General features: G+C 33.6%; 1 protein-coding gene across 1 annotated transcript in view; it reads right to left on the reverse strand.

The window, feature by feature from the left end:
- Positions 1-19923, reverse strand: part of UNC13C (unc-13 homolog C (C. elegans)) — a 410279-nt gene that overhangs the window by 173395 nt on the left and 216961 nt on the right. Inside the window, exons 13-16 of the mRNA XM_004687775.2 lie at positions 14961-15117; positions 4983-5051; positions 3695-3784; positions 1526-1654 (exon numbers count right to left, since the gene is read on the reverse strand). Of these exons, the coding sequence (XP_004687832.1) occupies positions 1526-1654; positions 3695-3784; positions 4983-5051; positions 14961-15117 (445 nt within the window). The remainder of the gene's footprint in view (positions 1-1525; positions 1655-3694; positions 3785-4982; positions 5052-14960; positions 15118-19923) is intronic.

Consider the following 19923-nt stretch of genomic DNA (forward strand, 5'->3'; position numbering starts at 1 on the left):
GTTTTATGGCTAGAAGAGAGAGAATATAGATGGAGGGTGAGCCATTAGAAAGTGACCTGCTGGTATAGAATGAATAAGAGATAAGTTTATTCCTAGAACTTTCAGAGAACCAAATTTCTAAACTCGTGTTCTTTAGCAGAATAAGCTAAAATTATATGTAGATATGTAATGTTTTTGTGATAAAGTTACAAACTCTTAGTTTTTTTTCTCTCCTATTAGGTTAAGGAATCAGTAACCCCAGAAAGATGTAATACTGTATGAAACTCAGGTTGAAAACCAGCAATATAGAATTATACTTGCTTTCATCTACCATATACTACTATAATCTGTCCCATTTCAGAAACTGGATGGTAATTACAGTTCTCAGAATCTAGTGAATCAACTGTGATCTGCATGGAAAGGAACAGGCAATAGAAACATGGCTAAAAACTACTCCCAAATACCAGTTTTATAGAATAAGAATATATATCATAGCATGCATTAGAAATTTCAATGCAACAAAACATACTATATAGGAGAGGGAAGTAATAATTGAAATAACTTAATCAACAAGGAATTAGAATCCAGAATATATTTTAGAATTTTCTAAAAATTAGTAAGTCAGTGACCATTAAATTAAGAGAAGTAACAGCAAAATATTAACATAAAATTCACAAAAATTAAAACTCAAGTGTTGAATGAACATGTGAAATGATTTTGTAATTCATTATTGGCATTGTTGTTACTATTATTTCAGTGAAGACAAAATAGTTAGCCATTTCCTTTCCTTTCTAACACTATCACTTCCCTTTAAATTCTAATATAGCTATTACATAAAATAATGGACAATTTATTAAATTCACTTATTCAGTCAAAAACTGTAATACTTAAATATTTCTTATACTCACAGAAACATTCTTTTTAAAGAATAAGCAATATTAGTGTTTGTCTTTGAAAATGGAGAGGAAAAAGGAATTTGAAAGATGTAAAAGGTGAACCACTATGTCATGTATAATATTTAATGTCGTCAAAGAGCAGAACAAAAGTTGCAAAATGTAAAACATTAGGCCATCTAGAGGGTTAATATATATATACTTGATATACTTTTTGTATTTTTGAATGTTTCATAATAAAATTTAAATACATAGCAATTTTATTCTGTTCTATAAAAATTTCCCTGTCACATTTTTGAGGTAAAACAAGGAAAGCTCAGTGTAAGAGAAAGAACACAGGAATAGGAGTTGGAATTCAAGTTCTGGACTCAAATGTACTGGTTCATTGTATGACCGAGAGAGTCACTTATTCTTCTAAAACTGATTCTTCATCTGAAAAACCTGAATGATAGTACTTCCCTTTACTGCTTGACATTATTATAAGGAATAAATTCCTTTATGTATTTGAGACTGATATTCAAATGTATATATAAGATATGGAAATCCTTAAAAACTGCAGTTGATGTGAAATTAAATGAACATATTTTCCCATTTGTTGTCATTCTAACCTTGCGAAAAAATACATTAGAAAGTAGACACATAACTTTTCTTACCGGATCTATTAGCTGGGAATAGAGTTCGTAGCAGTTGTCAAAAATATACTTGTATGTAGAATCTAGGCAAGCTCTAACACAGTCCTTCACAACCATGCTGGCCTTTGGGGGATTTTGAAGCTCTAGAACCTGACAGACAAATCATGTTCTTAAACTCAAAAACAGAACATTCTTAATCCAGTGTAAACAACTCAAACAACATTCAATAAATGCTCTTAGTTGATTTTTTAAGTATTCAGGAAAAACATGGCCTTAAAATGTTTTAAATGTGTAAATATCCATTTTATCATCCTGATATGATAACACAGTAGAAATGATCACTGTAAATATTCAAATCAATTTGACCAGCCATCTCATGACTCTTATAATCTTTCACTCATTTGCTCAAGCAACCAGTATTTATCACCTTCTCCATGGAAGACAATGGTAGTACTGCAATTAAATAAATATCCCTTTCTACCAGGAGGTTAATTCTAGAAGATGACGTACAAAATAAAGCAAGAAAAAATATTGAATGATGATATCTTTTGAAAAAAAATGTAACAAAGTAGCAGAAATAGGAATTATTTCACTGGAATAAAATTAATCAGAGTATAACAATAGTTGCTGAATTCAGAGAAAGATGGTGTAGGGGGGATCATATACAGCTTACTACATCAATAAGTGTAAGCAAGATAGAAATGAATTAGACTTTTTTTATTTTTTCATATATATATTTTACATTATTAACAGTTTTTTTTTAAAGATTTATTTATTTATTCATACAGAACTGGGGTACAGGCCAGAGGCTCAGGGGCGGTGAGAGGCTTCACCAGAGACAGAGTGGGGAGCAGAACAGGCAGATCGACAAAGTACACTGCTGAGGGGAGCAGCGGGCGGGTCAGGAGAGGTCTGCCACGCCATGTGGTCACCTCCGGTGCAGGCAGGAATCGAACGCATGGGAAGTGGCTTTATCTTCTCAGTGCTATGCTTTAACCTGCTGTACCACCAGGGAGGGCCTTTAACAGTTGTTTTTTTCTCAGGTGTAGTCCCCATAGAATTTCCACCACCAATTTACCCACACACCATCACCATAGTCCCTTGTTCTAAACAGTATTCCTTTCCCCACCCTGTAGAATGTCTCTGATTTATAGCTGTCTCTTTATTTTTGTTTTGTTTTGTTGTATATTTTTATTGCTTGTTTTCAATAAGTTGCATATTTCCTTTTTTATTATATTTAATTGAGCTAATTAGGATGCCTCCATCAGGTGTTGCCACTGTAATGCACTCGCCACCAAATGACCCATAATCCACCACCATAGTCCATTGTGATTCTTTCCCCACAACCTCTTCCCCACATCCTCCTCCCTCGAAATACTTCAGTTTTGTAGTCAATTCTCAAGGGTTAGTTTTTAAGCTTGTTTTTATCTGAACCTTAGTTTGGTTTCTCTATATTCCACATATTAGTGACATCATCTAGTATTTTTTTTCTAATTTATTTTAGTTAGCATTATCCCTTCCAACTCCATCCATGTTACTGCAAATGACATGAGTTTTTCTTTTTGATACTGAATAATATTCCACTGTTTTGAGCTAGAGCAGAGTCAGAAGGGTGTATGGTGATTTATTCTGGTTCTTTGGTAGTGGGTGCATTATAGCACCAATATATGACGAGGGGATCTTACATTTGGAAATTGATATAAAGCAATATTAACTGAATAAAAGTATTTTATAAATTAAACAGTATATGTAGTTAAAAATAAATAACCACATACTTTGCTATAGCTTGTTAATTTTACTTAGGAGTTAGTCAATTGTATTCCTATAGAGACAATGCCAGGACCAAAAATGGAAGTTGCCACAATTGGGTTCAATATAAAAGAGATAACCTTTCCCTTGAATAAAAAAGCCAGCAAACTATCTAGTTAAAAACAAACAAACAAACAACAACAAAAAAATTTCATTTCCATTTAGCATTTTAGGAATTTGGTTTTTTGGAAGTTTCATGTCCACTTACTAGAAAACTAAGATGGATTAAATTTAAAACCAAATATATCAGAATATCGTGGGTCTACGATAACTATATCCTCCAATTAACTATATTGGAGGATTCATTTAACTCAAGCAATGTCACCACAGCTTAACTGCTCAAGCTGAGTAGTACTGATTAAGAGTAAAACCATACTTTACCTTCATCCTAAAAAAGGTGATACTTGTTAGCAGGTCAACAGTTGATTTCAGGTCTTGCAGTCTTTCAGCATTGCTGGCAGGAAAGTTTTCCTTATTAATAAGGAAAAAGACAATGGGCAAATTATCAGCATTAAGCTTCTAGGGAGAAAGTAAAATTTACATTGCATAGTATCTCCTGAAGTTTTGTGGATTCAACAAAAAGTTTCTGAGAGGTTTGGTGAGCCATGTCATAAAAAATACCGATGTCCAGAATTTTGAAGGAAAGGAAAGAAAAGGCATAATTATTAACTCGTTTGATCTAAGAAACAATTTTAAAATTGAGATATCTCATATTAACATTTTCTTAGATTGATTTTTAAAAGAACTATCAGGAACACCACAGGTAACTTTTAAATATTCATGAACTCAAGCAAGTTGGGGTGCCTAAATGATTATAAATGCACTTGCCCCCAATATATTTTCAATCTCTGACAGGGCAGTCTCTTCTCATGGAATTTTCCCAGTTTTAAAGTAAAAGGTAAATTAGACAAAATTTGCCATTAATATTTTCAGAAGTATACAATTAAGCTATCCATGATTAAGAGACTAAAATTATGAATGCAGATATGGAAATGCAGGATACAAAAGAACAATCATTACTACAGGTATTTTGAAGTAAATTTTTTTGTCTAGTTTGCTTAACTAAAGTATATGTGTATACTTAACCATACACACATATACACAGAAATAAATATAAATGCAGTGTATGCATGTGTGTACAAATGTATGTCTGTATTTCATCTAGAGGAAAAGTATACAATTAATGATAATGATTTCTGGACAAATGCAAAAATTGTACATTGCACTGACCTAGAAGGACAGAAATATGTAGAATAGCAATAAAAACCATGAAAACTGGAGAAATACTAGAAGGGCCTCTCACAGCTATCCTTTCAAGATGAGAACTGGGCTACATAGTCAAGAATTAGCAGAGGACCACACAAACAGCTTTTTTTTTTACATATTTTTGCTTTTTTTTCAAATCCGATGGTTATTAAAAGAATTATAAAATTAAGGTTCTCTCTTTCACACATTCTCACACACACACACATGCAGAATATTGATAAAGGTTCATATGGGACAGAGTATCTAAAAAAAGAATGCCTTCCTTATGAGATACTGACTGTAGTTTTAGTTTTCTATTACATATTATTTTTTTTATATTTGACAAGACAAACAAACAAACAAAAAAAAACAACAATTAAGTCAGACACAGTTTTTATCTCTAAGCAAATAATTTTATACATACCCTGTACTTTGACAGGTCAATCCTTAAAGAGTTATGCAGTTGATCCAGAAGTTTTATGAATTTTTCCCTCTGTACAAAGTAACACAAAATAGGGAAATGGAAATAAATGGTCAGTGTAAATGCAGACCTCACAACAATTCCATGAGTTATTATCTCTTTTAAGAGAAAGTGCAACTATGGCAATGATTTGTCTGAAATCATATTGCTAGCGATGTGACATAGCAGAGATTTAAAAGAATCCTTTAACACCAAATCCATGCTGCCTCCAATAAGTCACATTCACCCTTTGTTACAAATACCCAAGAATTGTGTTCTGCATGATTGAACTGTGGTTCTTTAAATGTAACAATAAGAGTCAGCATGAGAATCTAGAGCCCATCCCTCTCTATCACCCTGCACATCACCCTACCTCTTCATGAATATACATACATACATATATATATATATACACACACACACCATATATGGAAGTAATGACAGCTTTTTTATCAAAAAATATTTAAAAAATTTTTTCTTTTGATAGTAGTGCAGAACTTCATAATCTGAAAGGACCGATTGCCTTAAAGTATGTGTCTGATTTAGTACTAAAACTCATATGAAAAACAGGCAAAAAATAAACATCAGATGCTTCCTTCTGATGTATCCATGTTGGATTGACATTCATAGAAGGATGTGAAAGTAAAAATAAGGAGTTTTAGTAATAAGTTAAAAATGAAGTTGTAAAGATTAAATATACTACATAAGATAAAATCAGTCACACACAAACTTTACAGGCAGAACATTCATAATTGTGAATATTAGATTTATAATCAAAATTTTGAAAGAGTAGGGGGATAGCAATTAATGAAAGTAAAATACTCTGCCCACATTAATATTCAGTAAACACCAAATAGTACTGTGTAAAATATTGCGAAACGTGGAAACTTCCTAGTAGCTACATGTACGATGTGGATTTATGGGGTAACTCTTATCCCTTAAAGTCACTGATCCTGATGCAGTGAACTGAGTATTGACAGAGTTGATAAATTGTTCCTCTGTAATTTCAATTTTCTGAATAAGTGACCTTCATCAGGCTTACTCATCAGTGAGGAATGAGTGTTGCTTCAGTGTTAACCCCTGTGGATGCAACAAGCTTAAGAGATGAAAGTTGCCTTATAGAAGGTTTTAGTCTAATTAGGCAGATCGGATACTCCAAGAAAACTATTGGAAAAAAAAATAGATGTGTTGAGGATCCTACATTCTCATTCTCTACCCTCCATTCCCAGGATAGGCAGACACCTATGTTACCCTTTATCCTTTATCACCCAAACAGGTGGCTAAAGTGACTTTCAAAAAGTAAAGCACCACTACAGTGATCAGTTGAGACTATACTAAAGCTAATCACTCAATGACTATAAAAGTCTGCATGATTTATCTCATATTTCTGGATGTTTAATCCAACCTCTGTGATTGGTACAACACATCAAGTCATACAACCATGCTATGAGCCTAATCACAGTGTTGGCCATAAAATAAAGTCATGAAGCAAATGTGCTCATTATCTAGATTTTTTTTTTCCTGTAAAGATGGCCATCTAGCACAGTTTAAGCCAATGAGGCAAACAGCTTATTAAAAGTGATAGGCTTAGTTAGCATTGTCAACTAATTACTACTTGGAAAGATCCTCTAAGAGAAAAGATCTAACAGTTTCTGTTAGTTTGCTAAATAATTCTTTGTGAGACTTTCTAACCCTTTGTGCTTCTCTCCTTCCCCCCCACATTAAATTAATACTAGATACTCTGCAGTAGAAGGTGAAGCAGTCATCTTATGGCTTTAAGATGAAAAGCTAGGCATATGCTAAAAATAATGGAATAGAATGCTAGAACAAAGTACCACAGCTTATTTCAGCCCCGTCGGCCTACCCTTTCTAAAGAATTCCTGTCTTGAGCAGATACCTAATCCTGAATTCCTTATCTCTGGAGTTAGGTTATTTAATTTTAGTTGAAATTCTATTTCATGCAGCTGGCAGAATTCTGACCGATACAATACTGATCACACATTTGGCTTTCCTACCTAGAATTTTCAGTGCTCGGCTTGAACATTTTCATTCAAGGAAAATGAAACAGAAACAGAAAACTGTAGAGAAGACTTCCAGGCTGTTGTCACTAAATCCCAAACACTATCAGATGATGTGAAATTAAAAGTGTGCTGCTGATTGAATTTTCATAGAGATTCTTTAAACAGCAGGGCAGCTTGAAATTTAATTTTATTTACCATCTTTCTATTTAAAGGAGAGAGACTCTGCCTTTGTAAGAGCAGAGGAGGTCTACCTCCTGCATGATGTGATTGAAGAAACAACAAAAGACTGGTGATTAAAAAATGTTTCCCCTGAGGGGCATGTCAAAGTATCTGAAACTGCCACATTTTCCAGTACTTCCATTGTAAGGACTACACACGCCTGGGCTTGGTAGAAGCCAAATCAGTAACATAAGCATCATCTGTTATCAAAGATTTAAGCTGAATCAATTGGTAAGAACAACTGAAGACCAGCAGTATGTCTGTAAAAAGGCATATATTATCAGCTTTCTGGTCTCTTCAGTTTCCTTGCAAAGAACACTAGTTATATGCTGATATTGCATCATGTTTTTGTAAAATTCACAATAAGATACAAATTATCCTGCCCTGGACTAGCATATTGTAAAAACTTTCTCAGAATTATTTCAATAGCAGAAAAAGAAATACATCTAAAATGGAAGGAATGTACAGGCTATTTTGATTTTTTTTGTAATTAGTGTTTATCAGCAGTCAGGACATATGACCTCTCTCCCTACTGGAGGTCCTTGAATAAAGTTTCTCCTGACTGTTTAAACATTGTTGGGTACAGTTTTTGCTTTTACAACCTATAGGGAAAAAGTTTTAAAGTTACTAAAAAGCTACTAACATGTCTGTATTATAAATTGCTTGTAAAAATAACTTTTCTAAGGATCAATTTAAAATCTTCTATAATCTTCCAGATAAAACATTTTTTAATGAAATATTTCAGAGTATTTTTTCTACATGAAGTGATCAAAAACTCTTCAGTCAAAAAGTAGAAAATCTCTTGCACTGTTATAATTTGGGGTTTATCTTTTCTTTATAAATTTCATACCAGATTTCCTAATGACAATTTTTGCATTCTTCTAAGAGTCTCATCAAATTGTATTAGGCTTAGCCAGCACAAAACCTACGTACACCTCTACCCAAGACTCATCACATGGAAAGTCAGAGAAACTATCTTACAAACAGTCCATTCTCTCACTGCCACATAAATTCATTTTCTGTAAACTGCTGTCTCAGGCAGCCTCAACTCGGCCTTGGCAGGGCTAGCACATAAGCTATTTTGCTGATATCCTTTGAGATCTTTCAATGTTTAATACCATGACACTGTTTACTCATTTTTTTTTTTTTCAGTGAGAATTCCTGTAGATCTGAGACTGGAAAACTAAACACTGTCACTCCTCAATTGCTTTGAAGATAGCTTTCTGCAGTTATCCTGAGTTTTGTCTGCTAGATGCAGGTGTACTATGATGTTTGGAAAGTGAACTGAGATGGAAGCCACTTATTGCTGCTTAGTTTACTTCTGCTAAAATCTGGAGACAATCTACACCCCTCTGAAATATTTCCTCTACATAATGATCTTTCTATGTTAGAAATTCTATCAGTTTTATCTATACCTCAAGAATAATGTCCGAATATCTCACTGAACATGGCACTCTAACAGCAACCTAGTAATTCAACCTCTTATCCAACCTCTTCTTATACTTCTGTATTTTCTATCTTTTCTAGTGGTAAGCAGGTCATTTTACATACACTTTTTTTGAATTTATGTTGCATTGTTATTTCTCCATGTTTTCTCTCATATGCCATCTCAGGCCTAATGTAGTTATCCTACTATCTCTTTAACTTTGTGCCACCAGGGAGGTACCAATAAAATATTTTGGTATTGACTCTAATCAACCTTTATACTCAACGATGCACTGCTAACAAATCTCTCTAAAGGTAAAACATTTTGATTTTTTTTAATGTTTGTACATTTTCATGATATAACTACTATATCTAGTTTCAAGACTGGATAAGTTTAGTAGTTAGACTGCAACTCTTAAAAATCCAGCAATCACTTTTCAAACTAGCCCCCGTGTGCCACTATTTTACACTCTATTTTCTGTAATCTATTCACAAAAAACACTTACACTTCTTGGGCTTGAGAATTCCCCTTTGAACTCTTAATTAAAATATTTAGTATTTTACTAAAAATCCCAAACTCTCTCCCCCATGGTGTCACTCCACAAACCTACATTCCAAGACAAATTACTTCAATCTGTATGCTAACCGTATCATCTATATATGAATTCACTTACTTTTCTCTTGCCACATCTCTGCAAAATTCCAACCTAGAGTCAATCCAACCATCTATTTTATCTTTTATTACACATTTGTATCAGAATGCTGAGAGATTCAGAAAATCTCACAGACATTAGAAAACTGTATGACAACAAATTTAAAATTCCTAACATCAAAAACGACTTTCCATTCTATTCTAAGAAATCTCTCTTCCAAGGCTCTGCAGCATTCTTCCTTCTATTCCAACAGTAGCTTATTCAAACTTTTACATTTTTATCATAGTCCTTGTGTTATTAATGAATATTCTTTGCTTTTGTAGGTAACTACAGAGAAAATTAGGGAAGTAAGGTATTACTCCCCAAAAAGCTTACCATTTTATGCAAGGACTCTCAAACAATTTAATCCATTTTGAGAGCATAACTTATCTGTACCCTTCTTATTCCATAAAGCAGATCCTTTTTCTTTTCGACTGTATCCTTATTCTCTGGTGTTTTACTTATCACTTATTCACCATCTGCTAAATTAACAACATCACTCTTACAACCAGTCTCTTTCCTAAAAATCTATATACATGTTCAAATAAAAAAATTTTTCTTCAGTAGAAATCTTCTAGCCCTTAACTAACACTCTTCTCCCTTCTCATTCAAGTTCTTTGACAGAATAATCTCTATTTCCTCATCTATATTAATTTTTCTATATTTTTGTAGTATGCAATAAAATATGGACAAAAATTAAATTTTAGTATAAGAATAAATACAAAGTAAAACCACAAAATATTAGGAGAAACTACACCATGGGGTTGTATCAATTTGCACATTTCCTTCCAGTGTGTGGGTATGCATGCATGCATCTGTATATTTCCAATGTTGGAATTAGTTGTTCACAGACTTTTTGTCCTTTTTTTCATTTACCATTGTATCATAGACATTTTTCATTGTATGAACTCTTTGATAAATTTATTTTAATGCTACATCTTAGTAAACAAAGGAACCTTAATTTATACTATTATGCACCTATGGCATTCACTGAGCAACCTTATGAAATCAGACTTCAATCTCAATTGCCATTGAACAATGAGATCCAAATCCAATGGGAATTTTTCTTTTCCATCTTACTTGAACTTTTGCACCTGTTGAAGTTATACACTCTTCTTAAAATTCTACCTTTCCTATCACATTGTGCTTATTATGATTTTCCAATTTCTCTAACCATCTTGCTCAGCAAACTGCTTCTCCTCTGATCCCTTAAGGTTTTGGCTTTCTTACTTTATCCTTGAATGTTTTTCATCTAAACCATGACTTCAAATATTTATATACACAAAAAATGTTTAAATTTGTTAATGATACTTTTCTTGAAAAGTTCTTTTATGATTCTCATAGGCAACAAAGCTTTTCTACTAGTTTTAATTTTCTGGATATTTGAAATGTGTGTTACATTTTTGAGAAGGAAAAAAGAGCCAATATAAATATGGCATGTTACGTATTAGAAAAACCAAAAAAGGACTACCAAGAAACTTATAGAAATGGCAAATGAATACAGTAAATATATAGAATATAAAAGCAACATACAAAAATCAGTTGCCCTATATACAAATAGTGTACCAGAGAAAAAGAAAATAAGGCATACAATCTTATTTAAAGTCACACCAAAAAGAATGAAATGCCAGGGAGTAAGGTTTAATGAACATAAAGGACCTATATATTGAAAACTATAAAATTATGTTAAATGAAATAGAAGACATGAAGAAATGAAAAGATATCCCAAGCTCATGGATTGAAAGAATTAGCATCATTAAATTATAACATATTATATACAGCAATTTGAAGGTTCATTGCCATAAATATTATAATAATATTTTTGAGTTAATAGGACAATTGTAACATTAATATAGAACCAAAAAAGACTCTAACTAGTTAAGACAATCTTGAGAGAAAAGGAGAAAAATGGAGAAATACACCTCCTAACTTCAATCTATATTACAGGGCAATAGTAATCAACAACAGTATAAAACTGGACGAAAACAGAAAGTCAGATCAATTAAATAGAACATAAAGCACAGAGATAAACCCACACAAATATTGTAAATCCTTGACAGAAACTATAGACATCCAATGGAGAACGAGATAGACACTTTGATAAATGGGAAATATGGACAGGCACTTGCAAAAATAAAAAATAATCTATTCTTATCTCCACATATAAAAATTAATTCAAAATAGATTAAAGATCTGAATATAATATCCTAAACTATGAAGTAAATTTAGGAAAACAGGGGACACAGAACAGAACATCTACCACATGTATGTATTTTGGGGTCTCTCAGTGACAAGGAAAACAAAATAAAAAGTAAATAAATGGGGTTACTTTAAATTAAAACCTTTTTGTACTTTAAAATAAATCATCACAAGGGCCCTCCCTGATGGCACAGTGGGTTAAAGCACTGCACTAAGAAGCTTAAGCCAATTCCGCATGAGTTCAATCCCTGCCTGCCCCGGGAGGAGATCCACATGGTGCGGCAGACCTCTCCTGACCCGCCTGTTGCTCCCCTCAGCAGTGTACTTTTTCAATCTGCCTGTTCTGCTCCCCACTCTGTTCCTGGTGAATCCTCTCACCCTCCGCATCTCTGGCCTGTATCCCAGTTCTGTATGAATAAATAAATCTTAAAAAAATAAATCATCACAAAACAGACTATCTACATAATGGGAAAATATTCCTCTGTCAAGGAACTAATTTCCAAAATCTACATAGTTTTTATATAATCCAGCAACAATAAACAACCCAATCAAAAAAAAAAATGGGAAAATGTTCTAAACACTTTTTAAAGAAGATGTTCAGTTAGACTACAGACATATGAACTATTGTTTAACATTACTTATCAGGTAAATGCAAATCAAAATTGCAATAAAATACAACCTCACTCCTGTGAAAAGAGCCCATACAAAAGAATGGATTCAGTAAATGTTGGCAAGATTTCAGTGCAAAAGAACTCTCATTAACTATTGGAAGGAATGAAGTTGGTGCAACACCTTGGAAAACAGTATGGATATTTCCTAAGGAAATAAAAATAGAAAATCTATATGATTCTGCAAACCTTTGTTAGGATATTCAAATAATAGAAAACTCAAATATGAAAGGTTTATATATGCCTATTGTGGCATTTAGAACAAAATGGTTAGATCTCAAGGGGATTATTTTATGGGAAGTAAGTCACAAAATGAAAGATAATTCCTCTATGGAACTTAAGTAACCAAAATCCCACAAACAGTCAAACTACTTGAACTTAATGAAAGAATACAATGCTTAACAGAGGAAATAGGGGTGAGAGGAGGAAGGTAAATGAGATTTTGACATTGAATGGTTTAAAGGAGGGTGTATGGAACATTTGCACAAATGGGAAAACGAATATGTAACTCCAAAATTAAAATAAAAAAATAATAAGGGAATTTTTGAGTCACAAATAAAAGTATCAATTTGAGAAGCTATGTAAGACCTTTGGAGCCCTAAGTAGGGTGGAAGACATTATACTTAGATATATTCGACTCACTGAATAATATTATTTTCAGTAGGTAGAGAAAATAGTCAGATTTACATGCCAAGTCACCAATGTATCAGAACATAGTTTGAAAACATGTATATACACATATGTGTGTGTGTATATATATATATATACCCACACATTTAAGTTTCTTCAACAGTAAGTTATTTGAATTACAAAATGAAGTTTCTTATAATCACTTTGCCACAGACACATACTGAAATCAATTTGGTTTCTTTTCTTTGGGTCAGCATGAAGTAAAGGAGCATGCTATCTAATTTTCCTCCAGGTAGCTTTTATGTGGATATTAATCATATAAACACATATTCTCTTTCAGATGTGGGAAGGTTCAGTGATCCACAAAGTTGGCTTATGCTCTACAAAGTACCCAGGCAGAATATTAAAAGCAAAACAATTTCATACATAGAATGTTTTATGTTAAAGGTAAAATCCCAAGACTGTGAATGCTATTACTAAGATGAAGTTTTTTTTTTTTTAAGATTTATTTATTTATTTGTGCATACAGAACTGGGGTACAGGGCAGAGGCTCAGGGGCAGTGAGAGGCTTCACCAGAAACAGAGTGGGGAACAGGACAGGCAGATTGATGAAGTACACTGCTGAGGGGAGCAGCGGGTGGGTCAGGAGAGGTCTGCCACACCATGTGGTCACCTCCCGGGCAGGCGGGAATCGAACTCATGCGAAGCGGCTTTAGATTCTCAGTGCTGTGCTTTAACCCGCTGCACCACCAGGGAGGGCCCTAAGATGAAGTTTTTAACAGCAAAATCATTCTATGACCTGGTATTGGTCACAATAGTACTTTCTTGTACTGGCTATCGAATATTCCTTGGCCCTGGCACTCAAAGGACAATATACCATAAGTAGCAGATAGTGTAAAGCTTACACTGTAGACAATGTCCTCATAATTATATTTGTAGCACATCATCAAATTTATAAACTGCTTTATTGTCTTTGAACACACTTGATTTTCATATTCAATTTAGGAAACTTGTGAGAGCCAATAATCATCTTCACTGAGCAGATGGAGAAATTGAGGCTTAGATGATTAAACTCAAATCCATGATTCCTAACCCAGCTAACATTTCCTTCTACTAGTGTTTATTTTATTTGTCATTAAGTAGGTAAGTAATCTCACACACATCATATGAATTTTTGTCTTTATGAGGACAGAAGAGAGCAAAGACAGTAGTCCATTTTTTTCCTACCACCTTTACATTTTTTTTTTATTCACTGGGTTTCATTTTTCTTATTCAATGATACATATATTGAAATTTCATTTATTGCAACATAATAAAAAACAAAAGCCTCCTTAGTGAACCAGTTTAGAATTTTTATGGGAAAAATATCTGTGTCACAGAAATCATGTTCCTACCAAGAATCTTAGTATCTTTCATTAAAACAACAACAACAACAACAAAACTTGATGTGACCAAAACCCTGGAAATCTTTCCCTTTGTCTTACTGTACACATCCTTATAGGTAACATGTTTTGTTAAATCTAAGCCTTGAAAAGCTCTAGCCTTCTTTTCCATCTCTAATTCTGCCTTGGTTGAGATTCTCATCATTTCACTGGGATTGTCCTTAATTTATAAACTACTTTTAGTCCTACCAATTTTGATTTCATCAGCTAAAAGAGAATGAGTTCCAAGGACTGAATGAAAATAAATACTTGAGACTACTAAGGATCCCCACATTTTTACTTTTCAGTATGTTTTTGATCTAACTGAATACCTCAGATCAACAGTCTTAATTAGGTATAGGTATTTCTTTTTAAACTCTTATACACCTAATATTTTTTTCTATACACTTAGAGAATATGCTATTAAATTCCTGTGTTCTTTCACAAAGTGTATAATTAGTCTAATGAAGTTGTCTATTGTCTACCAAACAAAATTATTTCACAGAAACAGATTTAAATGATCTTTTAGCCTAATATACTAAGGTATTCCCTCAAATGTACCTCCTGTGGGTGGAAGGATTCCAAGAAAGCCTTGAATCCAAAGCCCTTTGAGAAATGAACTCCCATAAGTTACTGAAAATCTTAAATTTCAAAATTGAATACTTACACCAAAGTTGGTAGCAGCAAATCGGTCTGACGCAGAAACCTGTACATTTGTGGAAACAGTTGTGTGAGCATAAAAAGCATTTATATTTGCCAGCAGGGTGCTCATGACAGCAGGGACACCAGGACACATGTACTTTGAAGACAGACATGAGAAGTGCCTGCAAGATAAAAACAGTAAGCATTTTTAAAGCAACAACTAATTTAGTCACATAACACTATGTCCTCTGAAGTGGACAATTAAATTCCCCAACTACATCTATGAAAAGGAGAAAAAAATCCCACAATCTAATTGAAAGAGAAGATAATCTAAGCCTTTAAAATGATTTTCATTCACATAAGTGAGCTGGCTAACTAAGAATGTGATTGCCACAAGAAGTGAACATCAGTCCATACAACTGTGAGAGACTGGTATGGACACACCAGAAGTGTAATTTACCTTCAGAAAACAGCAACAAAGGAGTCTCCCTCTCTCCCTGGTTCATTTCAATTCCTGAAATACTATCTCCCAACTATAATGTTCTTTCACACCTGCATCCCTTTTACATTGATGACATTAAGTAAGAGTCTCTCCTCTCTTTACACATTGATTGAAGAAGTGAACTTAACATCTGGCTTAAGTCCAATTCATGAACTTTTGTCATGAAGGGATATCTTAAGTAGTTCTGTTTTCTATGCATTTTGTTAAAACCAAGATTTAATTAGGCGTAAGATGAATAGTGAGGGCAGATTCAATTATGCCGGTTTCAATGCTTAAAAATCTCCTAAAACTTGAATAATAGTATCATTCAAAGACATCAGAAGTAGCAACTATTCAATTGTTTCTTTTCTCAAGAAAATCTGTTTCATTTTAACTATAACAAAAGAATTGAAAATTGAAAGCACAGTGTATGATAAAGTGAAAAGAGAAGATATGCAGGGCCTCCTAGTGGCACAAGGGGTTAAGTCTTAGCACTATGAAGCTATCTACAGCTATAGCCGAGTGAGTTTGATCCTGGCCAGGGAGCTGATCCACATGGCAGCAGACCTCTCCTGTTTGGCCTGCTGCTCCCCTCAGCAGTGCATTTCAGTACATCTGCTTGTTCTGCTCTACACTGTCTCTAGTGAATCCTCTCCCTCCTGTCCCCCCCCAACCCCCACAACCACCAGCACCTATGGCCTGTATCCCAGTTTTTGTATGTATAAGTAAATAAATCTTTAAAAAACAGATATGCATACAGTAAAGAGGTTTTCCATATATAATCTGATATTTTGCTCTCATACCTCAGCAATTTATCCTTCAAGAAGGCATCTCTTACTTTTTTATTTTTACAAATATTTATTTTGTAGATGAACTAGGGTGTAGGCCAGAGGTGTGTGTGGGGTGGGAGGTAAGAGGATTCACCAGAGACCAAGTAGGGAGCAGAACAGGCAGATTTATACTGCCAAGGGGAGCATCAGGTGAGACAGAAGACTGCTACACCATATGTGGATTAGCTCCCAGGCCAGGATCAAACCTAGACCACAACAGGAATAACACTGACGCCTAACCCCTATGCTACCAGAGAGGCCCTAAATTTTGTATAAATGAACATAACACAGAACATACATATATAAAAGGAGAGTCAAATGAAAAGAAAAGGATGATAATCTTGAAAATTACAGCTTCTTCTTGATCTCTGCCAAGTCACACACATACCTTGTTAGGATACTTGTTATTTAAAGGTTAAAGTTTTAAACATAGATATTTGAGAATTGTTATAATTTGTATCATAAGAATTATGTGATTTAATTAATGTAGTACTGGAATTAGATTATTAGTGATTGCTAAAACAAATGATACTTGTTTTGATTTTATATTAACTATAATCTATTAAGAATGCTATATGTTAAAAATATAAATTAACAAACCTTACACTGTAGTATATTTCCTTTATTTGCCAACTATTCACAATTAGATTTGTTATACTTAATTCAGAGACCAAGAGTTGTATAATCCACAGTACCTAAATATAAATATGGGGGGCATGATAAAAACAAACTACACAAACACACTGGGATGATATGACCTATCTTAGTCAAAATAAACTGGTAAGGACTCAAAAATGAAAGTTTATTATTCTGAGCATGCATTGTCTATTTAAAGAATGGATACATTTGTTCTTGGTTTGAAAAGGACTGGTGTCCTCATAATTCAGCCTGTTAGTCTTTATTTCTGTTAGTTGTAATCTTGAGATTTTTGGTGTCAGATTAAGGTTACATCAACATTTATACAGTTACTGTAGGCAGAATGGAGAAACATACAAAATCCACACAAGACAGTGTTCATTTTATAAGTGAAACAATACTTTATATTGAAAAATGATAACACTATTGATCATTGCTTACTATTTATAAGGCATCTGAGTGAAAATGAGTGTAACAGAAGACAAGAGATGTCAGCAAGTAAGCTTTGCCTACTTTACACTTTGAATTGGTTATATCAGTACTTATTTATTATTAATTGAGATAATATCTGGATCTCTCTATCATGTATTGCCACCGTAGTGGTTATGTCAGTTACATTGATCATGTAACTGTCCTATAAATTTTACAGTTAAAATTAGAGGTTTAACAACTTATAATGAAACTATGAAAATTTTTGGTTAATACAGGCTCAGCTATGTATATGAATTTAACATCTAGTTTAATACAATCCCTGTTAAGCATTTATCTTTTAATTCCATATTAGGTATAGTATAGAAATATCTAAAACATATGTAAAACACACAGAAATACAGAAAAATTAGAAAAAAATCAATAAAATGATTTCTGCTTTAAGCTTTTGTTGAAAATATCCTACTTATAAACAAATACAATTATAAGTTATATTATGGGAATTAATTAGAAAGTAATTGGAATAATTAGCATTAATATTGATTCTAGTGTTTTATTCTAATCTTTGATTTTTCAATTCATCTCTATATTAAAGTCTTCTGGTCAGAGCACTATCCCTTCAACAACTACACATTTATTGTAGTTCTATCACTATTCTTGTGACAGGAATCTAAAGTTGAATAAAACATAACCGTGTAGAAAATTCATTAAACCCTAATTTTTTCATAGAGGAGAAAGTGCTGTTATAGAGGTACGTAAAGTTTGGATATGCCACAAGGTAAGAGTGAAATCTGGAGGTGAGGGTCAGTTGAATACACTAATGTGGTAAACCCATAATAGACAAATTTAGAGGGAATTTATGAACCAAGGTCTTAAGGGCTAGGATTTATGTCATGGTAATGGAAGAATGAAGAATTTAACATTCCTAAAATTTGAGTCTATGTTTATTGAATCTGAATGCCAGATACTTTATTAAGCAACTAGTACACACCAATGAATCAATTTACAAACCAGTGGGGAAATCGGTCACACAAAAATACAATAATGAGAAAGAAAAGCATATCAGAGTACCATGATATAGTGAGTTAAAGTATGCTTTATAATCTAGTTGGGAAGATCAACAAGGATTTCTTGAAATAAGTCTGGGTTGAGTTTATACACAACTACAAAATAGTCAAGCCAAGAATTAATGCTTGCTACTATTGATAAAAACTGTATTCCTATAGAATAATACAAATACAGATGCAAGGGAAAGAAACATGGTATTGTGTAGCGTGAACCCTAGCAATTTTAGATTGGTGGAGTTCAAATTTCCAAAAGAACATTCAAGATCCATGACCAGAGATAAGACAAAGGAGTATGTAAACAGTCCTGTGCAATAAGTTAGCTAATTTGGTCCTATTATCTGGGTCAAATAACTTTTTTTTTTAAGCAAGTAGTATTTGGAAAGTCATAGAGTCAATATAAATATAAAAATTATCTCCAACTATTTCTGATTCTTTACAGACATAGGGAATGTCAATATTAGAGTTTAATTTCAACAGAAATTGGCAGGACATTTTAGAATGAGTTCAAGCAAGTTGAGACTAGAAGAGAGTTGAATTAGACTACAACAGGAAGAGATGATGGGTATCTGAACTAGTTAGGAGATCTGAAAAGAAGGCCAACGAAATGGATTTGAGAAATATTGAGAGAGGGGAAAACAAACAAACAAACAAAAAAACAACATGAGGACTGAGGACTGATTAGGAATGAGACAGAAAAAAAAAGTTAAAGTTTCAATTATTTAGTTTGGGTAACTAAGTGATTGGTGTTTCTATAAGGAACCAGGGAACGGAATTTTAAAACAGTTAAGATATCAATTGAATTTGGGCTTAACGTCCACATGGATTTTCCATATAGGAATGTCCACCAGGTTACTGATGACAACAATAACAAAACGCTTAGATTTGGAACTGATCAGCATGAAGGTGTCAGTCAAAAGTATGAAAAGGATAAAGTCATGCTGGGAGATTTTGAAAAAGGAAAAGAGAAGTGCCATAGAATGGAATCAGGGAAAAACCAACACACAAAGGACTAGAAGAAGAAAAACATACCTTCTATGACTGAGACAAAACAAGAAGAGAGATAGTGAAAGGTATTCCAGAACATTAGAATCAGGGAAATCGTAAGAACTTAGTGTTTGAAAGGTTAAGCTGATGGTAACTGTTAAAGTAGGAAAAAAAAATCTTAAAAAATAAGGGAAAGAAAACAAGACTGTTGAATTTGATAAATAAACACTGTTGAACCTTAATAAAATCAGTGTTACTGGGGTGATGGGAGTTTGCACTAGGAGGAAATAGGATAAAAGTGAGGATATGTGGGCCCTCCCTGGTGGCAGAGTGGGTTAAAGCACAGCACTGAGAAGCTTAAGACACTTCCACATGAGTTCGATTTCTGCCTGCCCTGGAGGAGACAACATGGCGCAGCAGACCTCTCCTGACCTGCCCGCTGCTCCCCTCAGCAGTGTATTTTGTCCATCTGCTTGTTCTGCTCCCCACTCTGTCTCTGGTGAATTCTCTCACCATTCCTGCACCTTGGGCCTGTACCACAATTCTGCATGCATAAATAAA

The sequence above is a fragment of the Condylura cristata genome, unplaced genomic scaffold, assembly GCF_000260355.1.
Source record: "Condylura cristata isolate star-nosed mole 26May11 unplaced genomic scaffold, ConCri1.0 scaffold00023, whole genome shotgun sequence".
Classification (NCBI taxonomy): domain Eukaryota; kingdom Metazoa; phylum Chordata; class Mammalia; order Eulipotyphla; family Talpidae; genus Condylura; species Condylura cristata.